The sequence below is a fragment of the Excalfactoria chinensis genome, chromosome 17 (assembly GCF_039878825.1).
Source record: "Excalfactoria chinensis isolate bCotChi1 chromosome 17, bCotChi1.hap2, whole genome shotgun sequence".
Lineage (NCBI taxonomy): Eukaryota > Metazoa > Chordata > Aves > Galliformes > Phasianidae > Excalfactoria > Excalfactoria chinensis.
In genome coordinates, this window is record NC_092841.1 from 9,639,953 (window position 1) to 9,659,384 (window position 19,432).

The window sequence follows — 19,432 nt, forward strand, 5'->3', positions numbered from 1 at the left end:
TTCCCACACCCGCCCTGCAAAGGGCCGGCAGCCCTCATCAGCAGCCCCCATCAGCAGCCACTTCCCGCTGGGGCCGCTCCCCCACCGAGGAGCAGCGCCGCTCGGGGAAGGCCGAGCGCGGCCCCTGGCGGCAGGACGGCCCGGAGCCAGAGCGGCGCGGGTGGGATCCTCCGCCCAGAAGCGGGCGCTGCTCTGTGCACCGATGTTGGGCTCTTCACGTGGCGGCAGCACGTGGCGGTGCCCCCATCGGGTGCGCGCACTCTTTTCTTCTGCTCCATCCCCGCCCCGCTCAGATGAGGGCAGGACAACTGAGAGCAACGCAGAACCAAACCCACAAAATAAAACCCACGCAGGAAACATTGCTTCAAAATTTCTCTATTATTTACTTTAAGCAACAGTCCAGCTTCGTGAAATTACAACACACACTTTAAAGGATGAGGTTCTCACCTCACAGTCAAGCACCAGCATGATCATGCACAGCATTGAGTCAGTTCTAAAAAAAGAAAAAAAAATGCCCCGTAATTTGTTATTTATTTCTACGTCCCACTGCGCCTCCACCAAAGTCCAAATAAATCCCCTCCTAGCCTCAGGCCGGGTGACTGGTCGTCAGCCCTCTATTTGGCACATACCCTGCTTTAAACTGGTCCAGTATCAATGTTTTTAAAGGCAGCACGGTGTACACTAACCACTTGAAATGGCACGGCAGGGCTCAAGGCATTCACCCCACACAGGCAAGGAGTTCTTTTGGATCCCCAGAGTTCACACGTGGAAGAAGGGATCGCTCCTGCTGATCATTTGCTGGCCTCTTTAACCACGTCTCCAGACCCTCGTACAGCTAAGGGGTTCTACAAATCTCAGCACAGAAACCCTCTAAGCACACTTAGAACCAACCTACTCTCCTTTGAGTTACATTACGGTACTTCATAAAGCTTTCCCTCAAGTCTATCACTAGAAAACACTCATGTAACTTCCAGCAGATCTGGGGGAAAAACACAGGACAAAAGTGGAAAAAACCCTTGATCTCAAGAGAGGAAAAAAAAAAATGGAGTACATAAAGTGCTTCTTTTTAATTGAAAGAAATTCGAGATGTACAGTCAGGCTCACAAGCGGGGGATGGGGGTGGGGGAGGGCGGGCAGGAAACAGACACGAGTTCAAAAGAGTCAGGAAAGGAAAGGAAAGGTTTAACCGAGGACTAGGCTGGACTTGCCACCGGGTGGATTTCTCCTGGATGGTGCAGGTGCTGGTGCTACTGGGCTAGGAACAGGTGCAGCAGGCAGGGATTTCTCTTCATTCTGACCTGGGGCAGCCTCTACTTCAGCCTCAGTGATTTCTAGAAGAAAAAAGCTTTTTTAAGGTGTTTGAGGTGGATGGTGAAAGCCATCAGGCAGCAGATCAGCTCCTGTGAGTTCTTCCCAGGCTTACAGCCACACACACAGAGCTGCCGTCACCTGCTGGCAAGACAGGCCGCCTGAAATATCGCTTTTCAGAACTGCGGCGCCTTCAGCCGAGTTTCAAGCACTCAAGAGCCGCGTTCTGTAGGCTGCTATTGGGATCCAGCCATTCTGTTCCATTTTGTAACTGACAAGCAGCTACAACCAAGTCTTGTACTCGAGTGCGACCACCCTCATCGTCCTCACTCAAATCTGAGCAAGTGCTGGGAATGGAGTCACAGAAGCATCAGTACTTATGAGGAGGAGCTCACACTGCGATTCCAGTTTTGTTAGAGAATATCTGGCACTTCTGAGGCTTCACACAGAACAGTCGGGAATGCAAATCCACGCATGGGTGGCTGGGATTTACATCCCCTGGGAAGCACGTGCCAGTTTCATCTACTTTAAATAATTTCACTACCACCACAAGGGAAGACGGGACACAGAAGGGATTATTCACAGGAAGCACTTTAGATACTCTAGCAAATGATTTATATGTCTACTTCATTGACAGTTAATGAGGGCAGCGGGATCATGAGCATCTCACTCTTACAGATTAACAGAATCAGTTCTGAGCCAAAGGCCTGAACAGTGAGATCTTCTCACCAGCAGCACATTAAATTACTTGACACAATTCAGCCATCACCAGCAAAAGTGGAGACTTCACCGTTCTTTGCCTCTTCCGGGTCATGGATGAAAGCACCCAATAAAACTAATTCCAGCACCACTGCCCATCTTTCCAACCTGAACAGCAATGATGAATCCTACCTTTTGCCTCCTGCTTTTTTCTCATCCACCAGAGACGCTTTTCACCAACTTAACACTGCTTTTAAAAAACCTTTGATGCAAGATTTTATCTGAAGCACTGAAAACCCACTTGTGACCACCTGAATATCCATGCTTATAATAAGCTCAAAGAAGTCTGGCAGCTAACTACAGTCTCCATGCAACCTAAGATTCCCTGCTGCCTTCACTACCCCACAGGCACACACACAGAGCAGTTAATACAAAGCTTTAAGCTCAAGCCTCTGCAGCTCACACACCGCTGCCTGCTTACTCAGCAAGCTGAGAACAACTGCGGCCATGGCCACCATTCACACAGCGCAGAGTGCTTCGTTCACAAAGTCTGTGCTCCAAGCAGACCACAGCAGTACTGTGAGGTACTGATAATTATAATCTCTCTGCTGAACACCAGACTTCACCATCACCTAACAACAGTCACTTGTGCCCATCAATTAGTGCTAATTCTCTTTAGTTAGTCCCATGGATCAAGTACGCAGCACTAACTGAATTAAAAAATTCCTATCATGGGAGACTTCTGGAAAGTTTCTACAGCTTATGAGACTCCTTCAGCCATCTGACACATAGATCAGCACTTCTCACACGATCGAGATACAGCAAGTTTGCTAACCTAATAACTAAAGTGGTTAAAGCCAACAAGATCAGATCAAATGTGAAGTTCTTTCCTTATCATGAAGGGTATAATCTCGGAGTTAGTTTGCTGTCAAGTACAGTGCAAACTACTGGAACCTTTGACGTACTAAAGGAACTACAGCTTTCAAACAAGAAGCAAAAACATTTCTGCAAAAGGTAAGAGTTCTCTCCCCCTAAACAGACACGACCAATAGGAAGTACATATCCTTCTTGACACCTACCTCAAGGTTTTATAACCAGTTACATACAGAAAATCATTTCCAAAACTGGAAGAGGAAACATCTTTTAATGACGAAAGTTTATTAAAACTAGAGTTATGCTGCGAGTGTGTAAGCCAATAGCTTTTATTTGGAAGTACATTCATTCCCTTTAAAACCTCATCTCTTCTCACCACTCCTTCCAGCACCCAGGTGAGCTGCTTTTAACAAGAACCAGAAGCAGCAAAGCATGCAGACTCAAAAAGAAGGATCAGAACCACATTCTCCTGTCTGAGGCGTGAACTCCAAGTGCCCGCACTGGGATGCCAGTTAAGATCAGACAGACACGAGAAGGAAATACTGAACAAGCCTGCATAGTTTTACTGTAAGCAGCATATTGAATCACAGTCTGCTAGAAGAGCATTTTGGCCGGAATTACAACACTCGAGGTGTTAACAGGCACTCTGAAAACCTCTCACCTTCCCAGCAGAAGTCTGTTTGTGATATGGAGATTAAGAGATCTTCCACAACTCTGAGGTGTTAGAAGTAACACTTGGAAGTACTCGGTAAACAGGCACATTCCGCACATCAGGAAGTCAGCTATTCTCAAGGTAAATCTCGCTAAGAGATTTTCAGCCTCAGAGATACACAGCGAGCCCTTCAGGTAAACACACGTGCTGCTAGGTGAAGTGCCTCGGTTTACACTAAATCTGCATTACGATTACTCACTTCCTTACAAATAAATAAATAAATCAGCATTTAAAAAGCAACAGGAACTTAAAATCTAGTTAATGCCGATGCTTTCAGATGCTATAACCATTTTTGATTATTTCTGTGAATTGAGTGTTTCCTGCGTGAGAAGACAATAGTACAGAGGTAAAAGCTGAACCTGAAACCTCTGAAGTTAACTATGATAATTTTTCTTTTTTTTTTTCCCTCATCTTCTTCTATTTTGAGTGAGAAAAGTGGAAAATATTTTTATTACAAGCCTGATGGAGTAACTCACCAAATGTTTCACCACCGCCATCTCCTCCCTAGAAAAGAGAAGAGCACATTGTAACTTATAGTTCAAAATGTAATTCTACTTTGCCTCCATGGAAAGGGCACTCAGGCCAGGACTGATCAAGCCATCCTGGCCAGACACAGCTGGCTGGCACACTGCTGTCAAGCAACATTCGGACAGACCCACTGAAGCACTTCTAGACCAACATCACACTCTTAAAGGCAGACACCAGAGTAGAGCAGATGGCTCTAGATGCATGTTTCAGCAGATTTAATATGATGGATTTGTAAGCACCAATTCCTAAAGTGACCAATTTTATTTCATCAACTGGTCATTTATGTAACATAACTCTACAAGTTTAAACAATGATACAATTGAACTAATCCTAATAATGTGTAAAATGTGGTGTACTTGTTATGCCCACACTGAAAGATGCAGGCGGCCATGTACACAGCATCCTTCATTAGGCAGAACTGACAGGAACCAGAACACTGCAACTGTGGAGCAGTAATGACAATTAATTAAGCCATTAGCCATCAGCATCTCCTCTTTCTTCTTAAGTGACTCTTTCCAGCACCAAACTTGTATTTCTAGCAAGGCCAAGAACATTCGTTCCATCCAGAGTATTTAGTTTTTGAGAAACCAGTTCCCGACAATGCTAAAATCTCCTTCGCTATGTAAACAGCTGAGCATTCTCTTCATAGTCACTCTGTGCAGAACTCGACACAAAGATACAGCAAGGCCTCTAGTAGCAGCCAAGGTTCCACAACAGCATGAGGTTTTAACAACATTAAATCTATGAAAGTCGGTAACTGCAAAGAGAACTTGCAGTTGTCAGTACACAGAAATGCCCCTGGGACTGTAGCTCCAGCTTCTGTCTCTAGTTTTAATCATTGCACAAAATTAACATATTTTGCATTACGAGAATCATGATTGCAAAGCTGAGAACCATGAGACAGTGTTTAAATAAATAAAGCAAAAATAGAATTCAGCCTAAACCATTTATTCTGATTGTCTGTGGCAGCAGTTACAAATGTATGTATCTCACATTTGCTAAATCAGAACTTCTCATCCTGTTTTCCCTATTAAGTGTAGTTGCACAAAATGCAAAATCCAGGGTAACAGTAAAAATCGTGCTCTGTACTACTGTAAAGTAAACAGCTGGTATGGAAAGAAACACATCTGACGGTGTTACTAAAGAGAACCTGCACAGTAAGAACAGATTTAAGAGCAACATTTCAAACTCTACAGTGCTTCCAACTCTGCATGTCACTGATAAAGCAGTCACATACAGACAGTGCTGTAGCCCATTACCATGCTCCTCACAGCAGCACACTGACCTTTGGATCTGCCACATCTCCACAGGTAGCATCAGCTGAATTTCTCTGCGGTCCAGACGATTCAGTGTCTTCCCTGATTTCACCTGGCTTCGTCCCTAGAAGCAGAGATCAATTCTTTGACTGGTTGCAAGATTAACTTACTGGGAAAGCAGATGAAAAATGGTGTGGCGTTCTGTTCTTTTTCCTTCTCCCCCCTCCTTCTTCTTTGAATTAAAGCTTTACCATTCAAAGTTTGTCCTGGATCTTTGTATGGCTCACAAACTACAACAGCATTTTGTGCAGCTGAGGGTATCAGATGGAAAGCATGGCCATCTATATAGGAAATGATCTACAAAAACGGAAATTGAATCCCAGATACAGATACTGTGCAAAGCAAAGCTTCCTCTGATTAGTCAAGAACGATCGCTACTATCCCACATACTGAGTCACAAGTTTGCCCTACTCTAACGTAATTAATCTGGAGAAATTGCATCCGACAATACACTCCCCCTTAGCTACCTGCTTACAGCAACACCTAGGTCCAAGGTTTACATATTAAATAAATAATAATAATAAATCCCATGTCAGTGATCCTCATTTCTAGCCCTGATCTACAAAGCAAGAAGTGAACTCAGGTTTCCACCTGTAGGTACCAGCCGTTTCAGGACAATCCCAAAAATGGGTTAATGCACGTCAGCAAACCTGCAAAGAAAGCAGCGTTCTTACCCGATGATTTAGCCCAGGAAGGTGGATTTTCTTCAGGAGTTCCAAAGATGCTGGATGCCATTTTGTTCTTTCGCACGGGTTGTTCTTTTGGTTCATCAAAACCCAAGGAAAAGTTGGAACCACCACCAGGAGGACGCAGCACTCTGCGGAGAGATTCAGCCTTACAGCCTGCATTACTAAGCAGCACTAACATACACAGAGAGCCTGATATGCTAAGAGATCACTGCTGGCTCTTGTAGCGGTTATCTGCATGGGCTGAATACTGTCAACGTAAACAACATGAGGTGTCTGTATTAGGTGCTGGCACTGAATAACTGACACTCACTGTTATGTCTCGAGTGCATAACTCAAACTGTAAAGCTAAACGGCTTCCCAGCATTCAATCCAGACATTTTATCTCCACTGCTCTTCTCTTAGGTGTCACTTATCAAGTCTGAAACATTCCTGTACTCTGCTCGCACCCTTTCTTCACTCAGCATCAACAAAAGCTGTTGTCAGTCTTCAGCCTGACCCCATTAACAATACAAAACCCAGGTACACAACTTCAGCAGTTGTGAGGTTTCTTTTAGAGAACCGAAGGCAATTAATCTTCAAACTGGTGGTACAGCAAAGAGTAAAATCTGGCACATGAGCTACAGTGCTGCTTGCAATGCTGATGACTGGACTGCAGCCTCTGCATTTGTTCAATCAGAAAAACCCTTACCTTGAGGCAGGCAACTGGGCGGATGTTAAAGACACTTCGGTACACCAACAGAATGCGCCTCCAATGCACCCAAACAAAGCCCAGATCTGGCTAGGGAAGGGACACGTTCCCCCTTCTAATAGTTTAATAAAGACTGGAACTACAACAGGTCAGAACTTCACAACTCCGTGTTGTTGTGAATACACCAAAGCTGTGAAGTCAACACAAAGAATTCGCAGCGCCATCACAGCTGGGAACAGCACTTGGATTTCTGAGGCTTTGTGCCTACTGCATTGGAGATGCAGCTCAAAAACACTTTCCTACTCTATGGGACTTCAAGACCACAGCCAGAAAATAATGAAAGTGTTTGCAATGGGTATTTACTGTTGCTAACCTGATTTTAATTACAAGATCCATCTCCAAATATAAAACCAACGGGAGGATTCCAGCCAATTGGGTAACGTGTTTAACGAAATCCAAGCACACTCCTACAATCTGCTGCTTCTCCATTCCAAACGAAGAGATACGACACGACGATCTGGAACTGCCAAGGCCACTTTTGTGTTTTGAATACAGAGATGCCCGTGTGTTTTTCAAGCCTCATCTGTTGCACTTATCGTGTGAAGAACGCAGCGTTCGAGTGCCCACGCCCACACCTTACATCATCTTTATTTTACTACAGCAGTGAAAGCACTGCTCTCTTAACAGCGTAAGTTTCCGAAGACTTAATGAAATTAACAGAAAGAGTAACCGAAGCAAAAGAGCAATTACTTAAACCATTAAATAATCACTTCTGCCAACCCCAGTTAAAGACTGACAGGTTTCATTAGAAGCTTCTCCCAGTCCCGAGCTCTATCAACGTGTCTCAACAAAGGACTATCACAGCCCCGCGCTGCGCACTGAGCACCGACCCACGTTTAGGAAGCGCTTTTCCAGTGCTTTTTGTTGGTGCGGGGCATTGCTCCGCCAAGCCGTAGCCGTACTGAGCTCCCTGCCGGCCCGCAGCAGCGCCGCACATCGCTCGCAGTCACGCTTCTCAAGTTCCCTTTGTTCCGCGCTCGACTCGCTCCGCGGGCGGCCCGGATCCGGCTCCGTCCGGGCCCACCGAGCCCTGGATTCACCGCCGCCTCAAGGCCCGGCGGTGCGGAGCCGAGGAAAGGCGCTACCCCCGCTCCCTCCCCCCGAGCATGCTCGCTGCGAGCCGAGCGTAAGCCCGTTAAAGCGGTCGTACACAATGAGCTTAACAAAGCGGGACCCCGCCGGGCAGGGCGGCGGGCAGCACCTCACAAAGAACCCGAGGGGAGAAGGAGCGGAGCGCAGGTAGGGCGCAGCGTGGAGGGCGGCGGAGCAGACAATAGAGCGCCTCGGCCCCACCCAAACGCCGGGGCTGTTCGGCGGGGTGCGGGCAGGGGGGGACGGCGGCACCGAGGGAAGGGAGGGGAGAGGTGAGGAGATGAGAGCTGAGGACAGGAGGTGCCCCCCGGGGCGCTCCGGCCGCGCTACGCCCAAGGATTCGCCTCCTTTCTTTGTCAGGAAGCGGCTGAGGCGGGGGCAGCCCAGGGTGGGTCTGACGAGCTCCCACCCCGCGGCTCGCCCCCAACCCGCGGCCATAACGCGACTTGGGGCCCGTCCCCGCCCTGCCGAGCCCCTTAGAAGCCGGCTGTGCCCCCGCTGGGCGCGGTCCGCCCCCGCCTGCCGCTCGGCCCGGCGCGTTCCCGGCCCCAACTCGGCCGCTGCTCGTGGCTCCCCGGCCGGCGTAGCCCGAGGCCGCCGCTCCCTCCCCGGCCCGCAGAGCCCGAGCTGACGAGGTGCCGCAGACCCGCCACGCGCCTCCCTAACGGTCCCGAGGGCCGCGGAGCCCCTTCTTCCCCACCGGACCTGGAGCTATTCCTGCCGCTGGGGTCCATGCCCGAGAAGATGGTTGTGGTGGTCATTGCGGCAAGGACGGAGAAGGCGGGGGAAGGGGAAAGGGCTCCGTTAAGACGGTGGTGGAGAATGACGGTCCTGGGAACGGAGCTCCCTCCCCCTCTCGCCCAGCCCTCGCTGCTGCCGGTGACAACTGCAGCCGCCGCCCGCCCCGGTCGCGCCTTTTATACAGCGCGTAAGGCCCGCCCCCCTCCGGTTCTGTCACTGGATGGTTCAAACACAAGACCGAGCTGCTATTGGGCAGCGCCTTGCCACTCTACCCTTCGGCCCGCCCAGTGGTCTATTCTGAGGCGCTGTGTCTCATCCTCTAGATCCGATTGGTCGAGCAATCCGTCTGCTTTACAGCGACTGACTGCGCCCGCGTGACGGGGCGGCTGCTGGCGATGGGCGGAAGGACGCGCCGCTCACCGGAGCTGCGTCGCGATTGGCTGCGCCGCGCACCGAGCGAGACAAAAGTCCGCGCGGCACTTCCCGCCGAGGAGCGGCGGCTCCGTCTCACCTCAGGTACCGCCCGCAAACTGCCGGCTCGGGGACGAACCGATAAACTCAGGCACCAGCGGCTCTTCGTTTCTTTTAGGAGCGTGGTGACAAATACTGAAGGAAATTCAGTTTATGATGGAGTATTTCCACAGCTGCCACATCAACTGAGCGCTACAGGAGAATGTTCTTCTTATACTTTTGTACAGGAGAATTTTGGTTATAGCTAGGCACAATTAATTTCAAGATGGCCTCACTTTATTAACAGAACATTATATTACAAGAGCCCTGTACCTAAGTTAACGACAGATGAAGCACCACTGTAGGAACTAATGAAGTCGAGGCGCTGTTTTTGAAAGCATCCTGCTCCGTACCTGCCACTTTTATTGCCTCAGGAAAGAAAGCTGTTGGACAAGATGCAGCAGGGAGTTTTGAGCTCCAGCCTTAACTTGGGCTAAAAAACCAAAACAAAAAGCTGCACTTACGGAGGCCTCACCCTTCTTCAGAAACCAAAACAAGTCCAAACATCTTCTTTTGGCCAACAAAATAAAGACAACTTTCACCTGGGATAAGCCCTGGCACGGCATCAAACCGAAAGAATTCTGCACGGTGCTGTCAGCTTCTAGCCGGGTTGGAAGCCAGAGATTCTGAAGTCCAAGAGGAATATACATCTAACCTATGGAAGGCATTGAAACGTATCTGCCCTGCCCCAGGCCTTCATAGCTCTACCTACAAAAACATTCATCCACAAAAAAAGCAATTTTGATTTTGCAATGCGCCACAAAGTCTGAGATACACGATAGAATAAGAAATTATCTACTTAGCATTAGATTGATCTAAAAGTTACAATAATGGCACAGACGTGAAATCCTTCAGCTACAGTCAAAAGCAACTGAAAAAACAAAACAAAACCCCAAGGCACCATCTTTCTAATAGTCTACTTCCCACACAATTAATTTAACGTTAAATAACTTAATGTCATTAAAACATAAATTGAACAAATAATCGTCCATCAACTAAATACAGGAGTCAATCACTTTGGCAAAAATCAAAGCATGTCGGATCCAGCAGACTCAGGCCCAGCACACAACAACTGCTTCTTGAATTAACTATTATGGTGAACTCTGCTAACGATACCTACAAAAGCATTAACTACTTGCAACTACCAGAAGATATCTGAACATTTCTAGGACATTAGAGAGTGCTTTGGGTCTGCTGAGTAGACAGATAATCTTTAAATCATGACAAAGGCCATTGTCACTAGTCCCAGTGCGCCCAGGGGGAGCCCTTCCTCCCTTTCAGGCAGGAACACTGCAGTGGTAAACCAAGACCTGGAATCCTCACCACCACAGCTGAATACACCCAAAAAGAAAACTCAATGTTTTATTTTTGCTTTACATTTCCAAGCATCTCCCATTTGATACCATGGTAAACTGAATGCTTAACAAAATGAAAAGTCTCTTTATAACTTAACGTTTACATCAAAAGGCATTCAAATACAAAGTATTAAATATTTTTATACTTTTGTAACAACAATATTGGTGTTTCTAAGAAAGACTGACAAGAAACCCAACCCAAAACCGTAGGCAAGTAGGTCCAGTATTTTGCAGCTTGCCTAATGAAACATTTTTGGCTTAGCAGAACATACACAGAACTCAAAATAAGAGAAAACAGACTTCTGTTTCCAGTTCCACTGCTGCTTGGCTGGCTGAGAGCTCTCAAGGAAACCTTTCATTTTCCAATAGTCTTCCCACTGCAACTGGGGATTATGTTTGTTTACTTACCACACAGAAAACTAAGAACCGTAAAACATAAAGTGCTGCAGAGAAATAGCTACAAGTTCTCAGTACTATTATTCCACAGGGGAGGAGAAAAAAAAAAAAAAAAAAAAAAAAGAAAACTGGTTATTTTAAACAAGAAGTTTATTTAAACAACAAGACGCTTTACTAGAAGGGAGAACTACCTAGGATTTTTTTTTTAAAGAGTAATTTACCCCTACGGAGACAGATCGCTCTACAATGTAACAGCTACGTACAAAAAAGTTATAAAATTGTCCTTGGTTTTACAATGATAAAAGAAAAACATTGAAATTATCCAATCAAACAAAGTATGTAAGGTTTTTCGTTTTTAAACAATGAGAGCAAAATAACTTACTGGAATATAAAGATAAAAGTAGAAGCATGCCACTAGTGGAGAAAGGGCATTTTCACAGAACCAGTTTGTCTTCCCACCCCATCTCCATCGAATGTTGATCAGAACATACCATTGGCCATTTAGCTAAAAAAAAACGTGTTTGTCTGTGCACATACACCAGTTACTTTATGTACAATAGAAGGAATAGGAAAAAAAATAATCAAGAGAGAGAAGAGAGAAAACTATACTGCAGTAGTCAGGATGTGGCTGAACCAAGTCTTATTTTTCTAATTGTGAATGTGTTGCCTGTGGGAGCACAGTTCTGGAGAGGAAAGTAGCAGGTTCTTTTTTGTGGTTTGTTTTTTGTTTGTTTTTTAGTAAACTCCTCCTGTTTGTTGCTGGAACACATCAATTGTATCTTCATCCTCCATTTCCAACTATAGCAGAAAAAAGAAAAAAGGCTTTCAACTACTATAAGCCGGGTTGTTTTCACATTTCCTTCCTTCACGTTTATTTCTTACACAACTTATCCAGCCCAGGCCCACTCCCCTCCACCATCAGCACCACTTTATGCATTTAACCTACGTCACCATGATTCAAAAGCAAAGAAATGATGCAGAATAAGTGTCAGTGGGTAACTTGTCCTAGAATTAATTCTTGTATGTAACTTCAGGGCGCACTGTAGATCTCCTACAGAAAAGATCAGCACTTCTAACACTTTCATTTTATTGCCTACTTTGCCACTGCAGCTTCTTGCTCCTGTGTAATTCCTCCGTTTACCTTAGAACATTGCCACAATTCCATTTTGCTGCTGCTGTTCAAATGTGCAAATGGCTTCGACTACAGCACTAAAGAAAGCATACTATAATTAAAGCCCCTAGGCCAACCAGGCAGTAGAACAAAGAAATTACGAAGAAATAAAAGCATTTTATATGGTCAACAATGTAACAGTCTGCAGGTGAGAAGCAGCAGTACTGCACTGCTGTAATTCTTTTTTCCACCGTAAGCTCTGCGGTTGCCGTTCCTGGGATGCGTTACCTACAGACAAAATCTGCACCAAGACTAGAAATACAACTCACGTTAGTTACAGCAACTTTTACAAACAGTCTCAATTTCTGCTCCAAGAAATAAAATCGGTCTATGGCATTTAGTGCAGTTATAAACAGACTGATCCTGAGCTTCAGGATAACAGGGATAGAGAGAAATGCACCATGTTGCTTCAATTCAGCGTTTGAAGTTTAAAAGTTCCATAGATTGTGGCTGTAAGGAGCACATTCTCTGGAGAATCAGCCATAAGCCTTCTAAAACTAAGAGCTCTTATTTTGTAATGAGTAGTTCTAAAAATCATATAAAACTGTAAAATTCTATTTAAATGCAGATACATGGAGCAATACAGAAAAACAGACTAGTGACAGAAAACCACCTGGCTGTTGGAATAGCCTTTGCTTTAAGCACATTATAGACTACCTGAACTCCACGATAATCATTGACTTTATGCCACTGAAACGCAGCTTCAAATTAGAAATAACAAAAAATGACTTTTGTGATACAAAATGCAAGTTTACAGGCTGGGTCTCTCGTAACACCCTGGTGAGGTTTTATTTAAAACAATTAATAAATAAGAAATGAAGTTACTGCTTCAGGAAAAGCTCAGTTCTTACCTTACTGGTTCTTATTTCAGAGCCATGACTCAATAACATGACAGTCTTATAAGATCCAGCACCTACTAACACTGTACTTCACCCATGTACTACTATAGTGACACAGGCTTGTTATGTAGAACACACATGGAGCCTCAGATTTCATTTCCAACAGTTCTAAAGTAATTCTATCAAAACATAAGCAACAACTCTTGCACCATCTTTCGAACACAGCTCTTCAGTTTTGCTTTTGTGTTTACCTGTGCAGGTGTGTCTGTTTCATTAATTGGCTGCCCATCAAACCGGAATCTGATTTGCCTCATTGACAACCCCTGTGCAAAGAGAAACAGCACAGAAAGATGGTAAGTTTTGTAGAAAACCACTCCCTACTTTTGTCTTTAACTTGTAACTAGGATTGCAGTGCAGTCACTAACAGCCATCATTCATAATGCATAAAGCAGTTTTCATACTCCCCTCATGCACTGACTTTAAGGCATTTCATTTCACTACAAATCCCTGCAATCTGTTTTGCATTAAACACTGCACTGTGTCCAATTCCTATGAGAAGCAGCAGTGTCCATCCACTGACTGAAAGTTACAGTAATTTCTAGGATACAATTGTCACCCCCAAGGCTAAGATTTCTATAATGCTTTGTAATAATAATTCACCGGGGGGGGAGAGAGAGGGGAAGTAGATACAATGCTTTGGATAACAAGTGTTGAATGCTTATATTAAGTACAGCTTTTTTTTGCTCTTTTCCAAAAGCAAAGGTATCCTAAAACATTTTCCCAGGAAAGCAACAGCCGCCTGTCAGCACAGGACAGTAGCACAGAATAGCCAATGGCAATTTGTTCACCTTGAACAAGAAACAAACAGAACAAAGTTTCTCCATATACAGGTGAAATGAGCTTTCCAAAGAACCAGATCTTGACCACCAGAAAATATTAAAGAACATTTTGAACCAGCATCTCTACCACACACCCCAGCCATTTTGCTGGCCTGCTCCAACCCCCAGAAGACTTCAATCATTATTTTAAGTGTGGGAAAATGGTCATAAATAGTCTTGATTTTCTAAACATAATTCAAGGCTTAGTCACTGCCATTTTCATCTACTACATGCGATATGTTTTCATTATTTAAAGTTGCTAAATAGTCTGTTATATACAGCTTCTACCTCTGTAAAATCAAACCTAAATATTACTGCTTCAGAATTTCAATATTGAGTATGCCTAGTAAGCAATGTGATTTAAGTCTGCCTTTCAGATACATCAACTACAAATGCTTTTAGAGTTTGAGAAGTAAGCACCTCTGAAATAAAATGTAAATGCAAGTCCATCTCCACAGAGATATCCTTTAGATGCCTAACCAACTGCTTCAGATCTCCATCTTTCACTATGTACGTCTCTCATTCTCTATTTCCCCCTCCAACTTTTTATTTAAGAAAAATAGAGTAGAAATCTGTGTGACGAGTTTTAAGATACAACTTCTGTTTGTATCCAAGTAACTGAAGTATCTTCTCCAGCAGTTTACAAATCATTAACCAGTCCCTGGCCTCCCAGAAAGACAAATGCAACTGCACTATGTAGGAAAATGGAACACTCCAGTGATTTGCAGAACGTAACACAACTCTACGACAGAGAAAGGGGAAGTGAGCCCACAGCCTCAAACGCTCACAACACATCCCCACAATTTCCACATATGAACACTTATGTCCTGCAGGAGGTGACATTTTCCATGTCTCTGACAGTACCGCTGTGCAATTGCTGCAAACCCAGGTTTTTACTACTATCATTGTAAATTAGAGCTTGCTTTTTCTGAGTGGTGATGTAGTTACCTCAGCATCAACGCTGTTGTATCTGTGTGTTCACAGTATCACTGAGTATTTGTCTTAAAAATGTTTATCCAATTTCAAATAATTTAGACCTGTAGGGATGGAAGTTTTAAAAGGCAGACTCGATAAAATCCATCACTGACAGCAGAGACAAAATTTCACACATCAAAAGCTTCAGAAGCAGCGTTACTTTTGTGGAAGTGCTTTTAAAACCTGCAAGAACTCCCTGCACCCAGCAGGTTGGCTGCAACTGCCACCATGCCAGAAAAACACACTTTTTTGGTCCCTCAGAGGATTAGATTGACAAGTATCAGAAAAAATAAACCTCATCATTAAGCACAAACGCTCCTTCCTAAGGTAGATGTTAAAACACCTTTAGACTTTGAAACATTTACTGACATGCTCTCATCAATGAGAACTCTATGAGCAGTCTAGTTGTTCAGTCAGTGTTATAATGCAACCCAACTCTCCTAAAGTTCTTTCTGCAGGTTCCTAACACACCCTTTCCACTCTGACAATTCTGAGACACAGAGCCCTGGCTCTCACCTACAGTCCAGGTTTCACAAAGATAACCCACCTTTTCCTGTCACTGCTCTCGGTCCTTTCTAGAGCAGATCTCAAGAACAATACACTCACCACACAATTAGTTTCTGTTAAGCTTTTATCATTCTGTATGTTTACACAGATTCAAGACTTCATCCAGCCCTTAGGAGATCCCCTCCCTCAAGACAATGCCCTGCTGTGTCCAGACAAGATCCATACCTGTCGTTCACAATAGGCTTTCATTAGTTTACTAAGTGGTGTATGCCTCTTAATCTTAAACTGCACCACAGACCCATCTTGCCCTGCCACCTTCAGATTAATGTGGTCATTGTTTTCGGTCTTCACTCCTTCCTGTTGAGGAAATTAAGAAAAAAAAGTTTTCTTAAAAGCTCTGAAAAGTTCATTTGATCAAAGTGCAACAGGTCACTAAAAAGGAGGAAATAAAGTTATTGTTACTCTTCACCAACATGAAACGCTAAGTAGGAAATAAAGGGCAGTGCAACTCGGGCAATAAACAACAACAAAAAACAACAGCAAAGAGAGTTGTCATTCCTGAGTGGTTCACGTGCAAAGTGGCAGCGAACAGCACTAGAGCAGAGTAAAAAGAAGTTATTTCTGTCAAGGGCACACTACCACAGCGCTGAGCTACCGGGCAAAGGAGTAAAAACTGTGACCGAAATCCCCAACACCGAGGAGGCCATTTCACGCTGTATCTCAAACTTTCCTGAACGCTGCTAAGAGTCTTCTCTCAAGAGTTTAACACACTTTAAAGGGCTGCGTTTCAAAAGGTGATGCAGTCTGAACAGCAGCAGCTTTCTCCTCCACAAAGCACTTTAGAGGCGCTCCTGCACCTTCCGACGCTGCTGCCCCACACCGAAGCCCCGCAGGGTTTACAGCCACCACCTCCCAGGGGTCCCACAGCACACGGAGCACGGCCGCCATGTGACAGCTCCGCACCGCCTGCTCCATTATTCTTCTGAGTCCGTTTAAAAACACAGAAAGGAGGTTAAAAATAAATAAGTAAATAAATGAAAGATTAAAAAAAAAAAAAAAAAAAAAAAAAAAAAAGAGGGAAGGGAAAAAAAAAAAAAGAAAGAAAGAAAAAAAAGAGGGGAAGGAGGAGATGAGGGTAGCCCGGGGCAGCGCCGTGTGCTGTGTGTGTTGTGTGTGTGTATATGTGTGTGTGTGCTCTGTGCTGTATGCTATGCGCTGTACGCTGTTGTGCTGTGGGTGCCTTTTGGCCGTGCTCGGATTTGCTCTATTTCCCGTACCAGCCGAAGCGCCGCGCGGTTCCCTCCGGTCCCGGAGCTCCGGGGCGGGCGGAGCACGAGTCGGGCCGAGGCGCTGCCCGCCCCCAGGATGGGACGAGGCCGGCCGGGCCGCTCCGCGAGGGATGCTGCGGCAGCAGCGCGAGGAGCCGCTCGATCCGGCCCCGCGAGGAGGAGGAGGAAGGCAACGGCAGCAACCGCCTCCAGCACTGCCTCTCCCCGAGGAGGGCGGGAAGGGAGCCCGCGTTCCCCCCTCCCCCGCCGCCCTTCCCGGCGATCCTCCGGGAGGCCCCGGCCGCGCTCCCCGAGGCCGCCCTCCCCCCGGCCGCGCTGCCCCCGGCCCCGCTCCGCGCAGGAAAATGGCGCGCACAGGCGGCGCGGCCCGGCCTCGGCTCCAGGCCCGAGCGCGGCTCCGGGGCCTCCCAGCGCCGCCCGAGGGGGGAAGCGAAGAAGGGAAGGGGGCGGGGAGGCGCCCGGCTCACCTTGGGCTTCTCGTCGGCCATGGTGAAGTCGGCGGTTGTCCGGGACGCTCCGAACGCTTCACAAAGGGGGGGAAGGATCGACCGAGCGCGGCGGCGGAGAGAGGAGGGAGAGAGAGGGAGAGGGGAAGGCGGGGGGGGGAGGGGGAGAGCGCGCACGCACCGCCGCGGGGCCGCGCCTTGCCCCGTGCGTGCGCGCGCCCGCCGAGCTCTCCCCCGCCCCCCCCGCGGCGCGGCCCCAGCGCCCATTGGGTCCCGGCGGGCGGAGGGGGCGGGAAGGGCGGGGGGAAGGCGGGGTGACGGGAGGAGGGGGAGCGCGCGCGCGCCCCGGCCGTTACATAACGCGGCGGCGGGAGGCGGAGCGTGCGCGCTCCCTGCCGGCTGCCCGCGCGCGCCCCGCCCGCCCGCCGGGCGCAGCGGGCCGTGCCGTGCGGCGGGTATTGTCCTCCTCAAAATGGCCGCCGGGCCGCGCCGCCCATCCCCCTCCCGGCCGGGCGGCGCCCCTCGCAGCTCCTCGGCTGCGTCCCCGCCCGGCTCTGCCCCGGTCTCCCCTCCGGTCTCCCCTTCCCGCCTGCCGACGCCTCTCCCGCCCCGGCTGCAGCGCTTTGGGCCGCCCCGGGTACGGGCAGCGCGGGGCGGGCGGCAGCCGGAGCCGGCTCTCCCCAGGATCGGGTTCGCCGCGCGGTGCTGCCTGACCCGGCACAAAAGGAGCCGTTTGTCTCGGCAGAACTGCGGGCAGGTTTTAATTCTTCCTGGGTGTCCCAGGATGTGAAGCGGCGCTTCAGAACAAAACTGGTGCATCTGCCCACGTCTTTTACTGCCATGGTTCCTTCGCTTCAGTGATGCAGGAAGTCCCGGCATCACGCAGCACCTCGTCTCTGAGCACGCAGGCGGCCTCCAAGAAGCTCCTCCGCCTTTTGGCACCAACGAAACATCTGCTGCCATTTGTCACTGCACGTGTGGAGCGGAGCCGCCGGGCGGCCCTGACGAAGGCCTCAACAAGGACATGGAGCATCATAAAGCCCACCCAGCTCTTGTACCTCAGACATGTAGACTGCATTCTTAAGCAAGACTCAAACCACGCTGGGCACAATGCAAACAAAAGACAAGGATCTTAAGTTCTGTTTGTAGCAGTGCAACATGACAGAGGAGCACTGCTGTGTCACAAGGCACCATGGTGGTTGATGGTCTTGTTTGTCTTCGCTTTAGTCACTGCCTTCCACTCCCTCCTTAAGATCACCACCATGTCACACAGCAGGATTTCCTTGGGTGTGGCTGTGGGGACATGGGGAGAAACTGGGCAAGGCCCAGAGCACCATGAAACAACGATGGCAGAATGAAGCAGAACGTATATCAAGGCCTGCATCACAAATAGAACAAATCTGCTTCAAAGGAGACGTGGAAATAAGCTGGATTTTATGAAAACATGGGATTTCTCTACAGCTGCAAAGTGGAATCTGCTTGGAAAAGCCGGAAGATGTTTAAGCTGTAGCACCATTGCTCTTGCCACCAATCACTGCTCCCTAATCACAGGTTTCGACACCCTGTATTTGTACGGCTTTTCTGTTTACAGAACAAGAGGAAACTCTCGTTATGCAGGAGATCCAGTTGAGCTACCAATAGACAGTGCTCAAAATGCAAAGACAACTGGCTGCACAGCAGCACCCAGAGCGAGCGGTGGGGGGATGCCCCACTGGGAACCACAAAAGGCCGGTTCCTGCAGAGCCCGGGCTGCGGTAGAGGGGGGCAAAGGCAAAGCTTTATTTCTCCCTGAGCTCCTCCTTCTTAAGGCAGAGTTTGAGGAGCTGTGAACGGGGAAGTGCCACAGCTAAAATTCCATAGAAATTCCATCTCTGGGGAAAAAATAATCCCACGTTTCTCAAATGTTTCTGTGCCTCGTTTTACTCCTGAACAGCAGCTTTATAACGAAATCTGACTTATCTCAATCCTGCACAGCACTTACGCTTCATTCTCCACTCTTTTCTGAAGAGGGCAGGGAACTCGGGCATCCAACCCACGTCCCTTTCACACCAAACCTTCAAGAGATGAACGTTTTTAAGATAAAATGGCCAGGCAGAGCGTGTGTGCCAGTGCACACCAGGAAGCACAACCTACAAAAGCAACTCCAGGCCTTCAAAACTTTACTGCCTCACAATTAGTTCAATGCACAGATGGCGAGACAGTAGTTACTAGAGCCATAAGTAAGAGAGTGCGGCTAAGGCTGCCTTTGTCATCCACATTGTCACTCCAGCTCCAGGAAGAAAACGCCCTGACTCCAAGGTGGTGCTAGAAAGCAGCGTTCCTTTATTCCTCACCACACCACAGGGCGACCGAACAAACAC

At 47.4% G+C, this 19,432-nt stretch overlaps 2 protein-coding genes across 2 annotated transcripts; both read right to left on the reverse strand.

The window, feature by feature from the left end:
- Positions 1–363: 363 nt before the first annotated feature.
- On the reverse strand, positions 364–8,864 carry JPT1 (Jupiter microtubule associated homolog 1). The gene is made up of 5 exons (XM_072351976.1): positions 8,671–8,864; positions 6,111–6,253; positions 5,406–5,500; positions 4,069–4,096; positions 364–1,331 (listed from the first exon to the last, which is right to left on the reverse strand). The coding sequence occupies exons 1-5, from the start codon at positions 8,724–8,726 to the stop codon at positions 1,183–1,185; spliced, it is 471 nt and encodes a 156-aa protein (XP_072208077.1). The 5' UTR covers positions 8,727–8,864; the 3' UTR covers positions 364–1,182.
- A 2,238-nt stretch (positions 8,865–11,102) lies between these two features.
- SUMO2 (small ubiquitin like modifier 2) lies at positions 11,103–17,292 on the reverse strand. Its single transcript, XM_072351736.1, has 4 exons — positions 17,094–17,292; positions 15,563–15,694; positions 13,229–13,300; positions 11,103–11,765 (listed from the first exon to the last, which is right to left on the reverse strand). Exons 1-4 carry the CDS (start codon positions 17,112–17,114, stop codon positions 11,703–11,705), a joined length of 288 nt encoding a protein of 95 aa, XP_072207837.1. The 5' UTR covers positions 17,115–17,292; the 3' UTR covers positions 11,103–11,702.
- Positions 17,293–19,432: the final 2,140 nt, after the last annotated feature.

What these genes read in the sequence shown, in the direction of transcription:
- JPT1 (XM_072351976.1), bottom strand. Translation starts at nt 8,726, where the DNA reads ATGACCACCACAACCATCTTCTCGGGCATGGACCCCAGCGGCAGGAAT. An exon ending in AGCGGCAGGAATAGCTCCAG is followed by an intron (nt 6,254 to 8,670) that starts GTCCGGTGGGGA and finishes ATCTCTCCGCAG; the next exon opens with AGTGCTGCGTCCTCCTGGTG. An exon ending in TTCCTGGGCTAAATCATCGG is followed by an intron (nt 5,501 to 6,110) that starts GTAAGAACGCTG and finishes CTCTGCTTCTAG; the next exon opens with GGACGAAGCCAGGTGAAATC.
- SUMO2 (XM_072351736.1), bottom strand. Translation starts at nt 17,114, where the DNA reads ATGGCCGACGAGAAGCCCAAG. An exon ending in AAGCCTATTGTGAACGACAG is followed by an intron (nt 13,301 to 15,562) that starts GTATGGATCTTG and finishes CTCTTTGCACAG; the next exon opens with GGGTTGTCAATGAGGCAAAT. An exon ending in AAACAGACACACCTGCACAG is followed by an intron (nt 11,766 to 13,228) that starts GTAAACACAAAA and finishes TTTCTGCTATAG; the next exon opens with TTGGAAATGGAGGATGAAGA.